Source organism: Austrofundulus limnaeus, unplaced genomic scaffold (assembly GCF_001266775.1).
Source record: "Austrofundulus limnaeus strain Quisiro unplaced genomic scaffold, Austrofundulus_limnaeus-1.0 Scaffold2398, whole genome shotgun sequence".
NCBI lineage: Eukaryota > Metazoa > Chordata > Actinopteri > Cyprinodontiformes > Rivulidae > Austrofundulus > Austrofundulus limnaeus.
In genome coordinates, this window is record NW_013954800.1 from 13,904 (window position 1) to 17,605 (window position 3,702).

Genomic DNA, 3,702 nt, shown 5'->3' on the forward strand with positions numbered 1-3,702 from the left:
ATAAAAAGAGCTGCTAAAAGTATAAACAACTGTGTTAAATCATTTTCATTTATTCAGAAGACACAGAGCTGCGCACCGAAACCCCCACCCCCAACGCTAACGGCTGGGAGGAGCTGCTAGCCGCAGTGCATTCTGGGTAAACATCTGGTTCTTGTCCAGAAGTAACTGTTATGTTTTATTCTGAAATAATGAAAAGGTCAGTGAGGTCAGGTGAGGACAGGTGAGGTCAGGTGAGGTCAGGTGAGGACAGGTGAGGACAGGTGAGGACAGGTGAGTCTTACCAGGGAGAGGATCACTGCAGCTTTCTCCTGAAACAGGAAGCAGAATCTGTGAAACACCTGAGTTCTGTCAGAACTCTGCAGGTAAATAAATCAAACTCACCTTTTCATTCAGCTGCTCACCTGCAGCCAGAGCCTCGTGGGCCTTCTGGATTTGAGCCTGAGGAAGAGGAGGATGAGGAGGAGGTAAACACACCTGTCTGTCACAGAACCAGCATCATCAGACACACCTGAACTTACATGTGAGGAGAACAGCAGGGACGGGTCCAACACCTGGAACCAGGTGTGCAGCCGCTGGACAAAAGACTGAAGACAGACCCGAAGATGAGTCAAAGAATCCAGAATAATTCATTTATTAACTCTGATGTGTTTAAAGTCGCTCACCTGTCCGAGAGTTTTCCACTGCAGCAGGTTAGGATCCATTACAAGTTAAACAACTAAAATTTATAATAAATTAAATAAAAACAACCATTTTATACACACTGAAACGCGTCCAGCCCATGCTTTGAGGTCAAATTTAGAAAACATTTCCGCTTTAAGTCACGTGATCACGGTGGTAGATTCATGACACGTTCAAATTATCGGACATTTTAGTTGTTCTTCATGTTCACGTGCGATTTTTATGTTTCGAGGTTTAAAACATGTTTGATTTATAAATATTTAAGTCAAACATAAAATTACATTGTTATTATTAATAAAAACTCGTTGTTTTGAGTTTAGGTTTATTGTTTTCACAGTAAAATTTTCTGAAAAACATTTTTCCCGCACTTTGAGGATGAACCTGAAGGCAGCATGACTTTACGTTGACGCTTTTTTTTTTTTTGGAATTTTTTTTCATCTTTCAGTGCTTTCTTACTAATATTTCTGAAGCTAAAACATTTTCAAACCAGTGATTAGTTTTAAATTTTACCGTTTTTAAATGTCAGCAGCACGCGCCTCAGTGACCTGTTCAAACCGCTTCCTGTGACATAATCCAAGATGGCGGCCACCGCGGTTCGACTGCTCCGTACTTCTGTGAGTCTGACCCAAATAWATGATCTGATCTGACTGTATTACAGAGCCCGTGGCTCGGTATGACCCGGTGTCGGTACCAGACTGCTAGTTTTTAATGTTTGATTTGTTTTCTAAGTGCTGGTGCGCGGGCCCTCGGAGGGACTGGTTTCTACAGAAGAGTCGTTTATTACAACTAGTTTTACCAGAGTTGTCCTCAGGTCAGGGTTACAAGCTGTTTTTTAAGATAAGGAAATGTCTTTATTAAAAGAAAAACAGTGTAAGCAAATAATATTTTTCTTATTAAACTGATAAAACAATTATTTTTTTTTATTTGAAGCTGTTTCAATCAGTTTATAAACTATAAAACAAATCCAGTCAAAGATGAAGAATCAGTTTTTTTCCTGCAGGATGTTGAACAAACTCTGGATAACTGAAGCTGCGTTTATATATATTTTTTTAACTAAAAATATTTTTGTTCGTGTAAACACGAAGCGCTAAATGACTGAAGAAAAAGCTGAACCTTGTTTGTAAAGCTTAAAGTAGCTGAACACTAGCTTAAGGCTAAAATTAGCCAAATACTAGTCAGAAGCTAAAAGAAACAGAACAGTGGCTAGAAGCTACAATTAGCAAAACACTAGCTAGAAGCTAGTAGAACAATAGCTTGAAGCTAAAAGAATCAAAACACCAGGTAGCAGCTAAAAGTACACTAAAGCTTAAAGTAACAGAACGCTAGCTTGAAGCTAAAGGTAACAAATTACTAGTTAGAAGTTAAAAGAAACAGAACATTAGCTAGATGCTACAATTAGCAAAACACTATCTAGAAGCTAGTAGCAGAACAATAGCTTGAAGCTAAAAGAATCAAAACACCAGGTAGCAGCTAAAAGTAGACTGAGGCTTAAAGTAGCAATACACTAGCTTGAAGCTAAAGATAACAAATTACTGGTTAGAAGTTAAAAGAAACAGAACATTAGCTAGATGCTACAATTAGCAAAACACTAGCTCGAAGCTAAAATAATCAAAACACCAGCTAGAAGCTAAAAGTAGATTGAAGCTTAAAGTAGCAATACACTAGCTTGAAGCTAAAAGGTAACAAATTACTAGTTAAGCTACAAAAATAAAACAGAAAACTAACTAGAAGCTAAAAGTATCAAAATACTAGTATAAAGCTAACAGAACACCAGCTAGAAGCTAGGAGTAGCAGATCACTAAGTAGAAGCCAAAATTAACAGAAAAGTTAAGCTAAAATGCGACACTAGCTAGAAGCTAAAATAAATAAAACATTAGCATTAGCAAGAGTAGCAGATGACTAGCTAGAAGCTAAAAGAAGCAGAACAATAGCTAAAAGCTAAATAAAAAAGGAACATTAACTGGAATTTAATATATAAACATTAAGCTAAAAGTAGCTAAATATAACCTGAAGTAGCTGCAGGCTAACATAACAGCTGTAATGAATGTGAGTCTTGCTTTTTAGCCTGCAGGTTCTGATCAGTTCAGTATTGTTTGTTGTTTATTTGTTTGTGTTTATTGTTGTTTGTTTATTGTTGTTTAGGCGCAGGCTGCAGCTGCAGGGCTGAGAGTCTCAGCTGCTCGTCAACATGGAGTCTTCAGCTCTTCTTCATCCCACAGATGTTTCTCCAGCGGTACGAGCTGAATCCGGTTCTCACACTCTCTCACTCTCTCACACACACACACACACACACACATATATAAAACTATAACGAGTCAAACTGTTCGACTCGTGTTTATCAGGTCTGTCCAGGTGGGCCGCCGCCGTCACGCAGCCGGCCCCCGCCTTCAAGGCCACCGGCGTTGTCAACGGTGAGTTCAAGGACATGAGTCTGTCCGACTTCAGGGGGCGGTACCTGGTCCTGTTCTTCTACCCGCTGGACTTGTGAGTACTCGTGTACCGTGTGGGGTCAGGGTCAGGCATGGACCTGCAGAGGGTCCTGACGCCGTTTCCTGTTTACTGCAGCACCTTCGTTTGTCCGACGGAGATCATCTCGTTCAGCGACAAGGCCAACGAGTTCCACGACGTGAACTGCGCCGTGGTGGGCGTGTCCGTGGACTCCCACTTCACCCACCTGGCCTGGACCAACACGCCCAGAAAGGTAGAACAGAACCGGTCCTCAGTAACTTACAGAACCGAGTCCGTCTGAGTCATCCTGGTTTTATGATCTTCCTGAAGGCCGGAGGTCTGGGTAAGATCCACATCCCCCTGCTGTCAGACCTGAACAAACAGATGTCCCGGGACTACGGGGTCCTGCTGGAGGGTCCGGGCATCGCTCTGAGGTCAGACCAGTACGACATGTTGAGTGTGGGATAAACCTTGTGCCAGCAGGAAGTGAATCTGAATTAATTTGCTTTGAAACTGTATTTTAGTTTATTAAAAATTCAGTTTGACTACTTTCACTTTCAGTTCCATAATTCAGAT

The 3,702-nt window shown here is 41.0% G+C and overlaps 2 protein-coding genes across 2 annotated transcripts in view; one reads left to right on the forward strand and one right to left on the reverse strand.

Moving 5' to 3' along the window:
• Positions 1-281: 281 nt before the first annotated feature.
• LOC106510922 (sideroflexin-4) lies at positions 282-1,278 on the reverse strand (the record flags this gene model as incomplete). The annotated part of the gene is given in 5 exon segments (XM_013999656.1): positions 282-308; positions 382-438; positions 519-584; positions 663-715; positions 1,189-1,278. Coding segments are annotated over 4 exon segments (189 nt in total), but the record flags the coding sequence as incomplete, so codon positions are not given.
• The window catches only part of prdx3 (peroxiredoxin 3), a 4,041-nt gene continuing 1,531 nt past the window's right edge, over positions 1,193-3,702 (forward strand). The window contains exons 1-5 of the mRNA XM_013999657.1: positions 1,193-1,292; positions 2,821-2,911; positions 3,021-3,162; positions 3,244-3,379; positions 3,457-3,560. Of these exons, the coding sequence (XP_013855111.1) occupies positions 1,257-1,292; positions 2,821-2,911; positions 3,021-3,162; positions 3,244-3,379; positions 3,457-3,560 (509 nt within the window). The 5' untranslated portion in view covers positions 1,193-1,256. The remainder of the gene's footprint in view (positions 1,293-2,820; positions 2,912-3,020; positions 3,163-3,243; positions 3,380-3,456; positions 3,561-3,702) is intronic.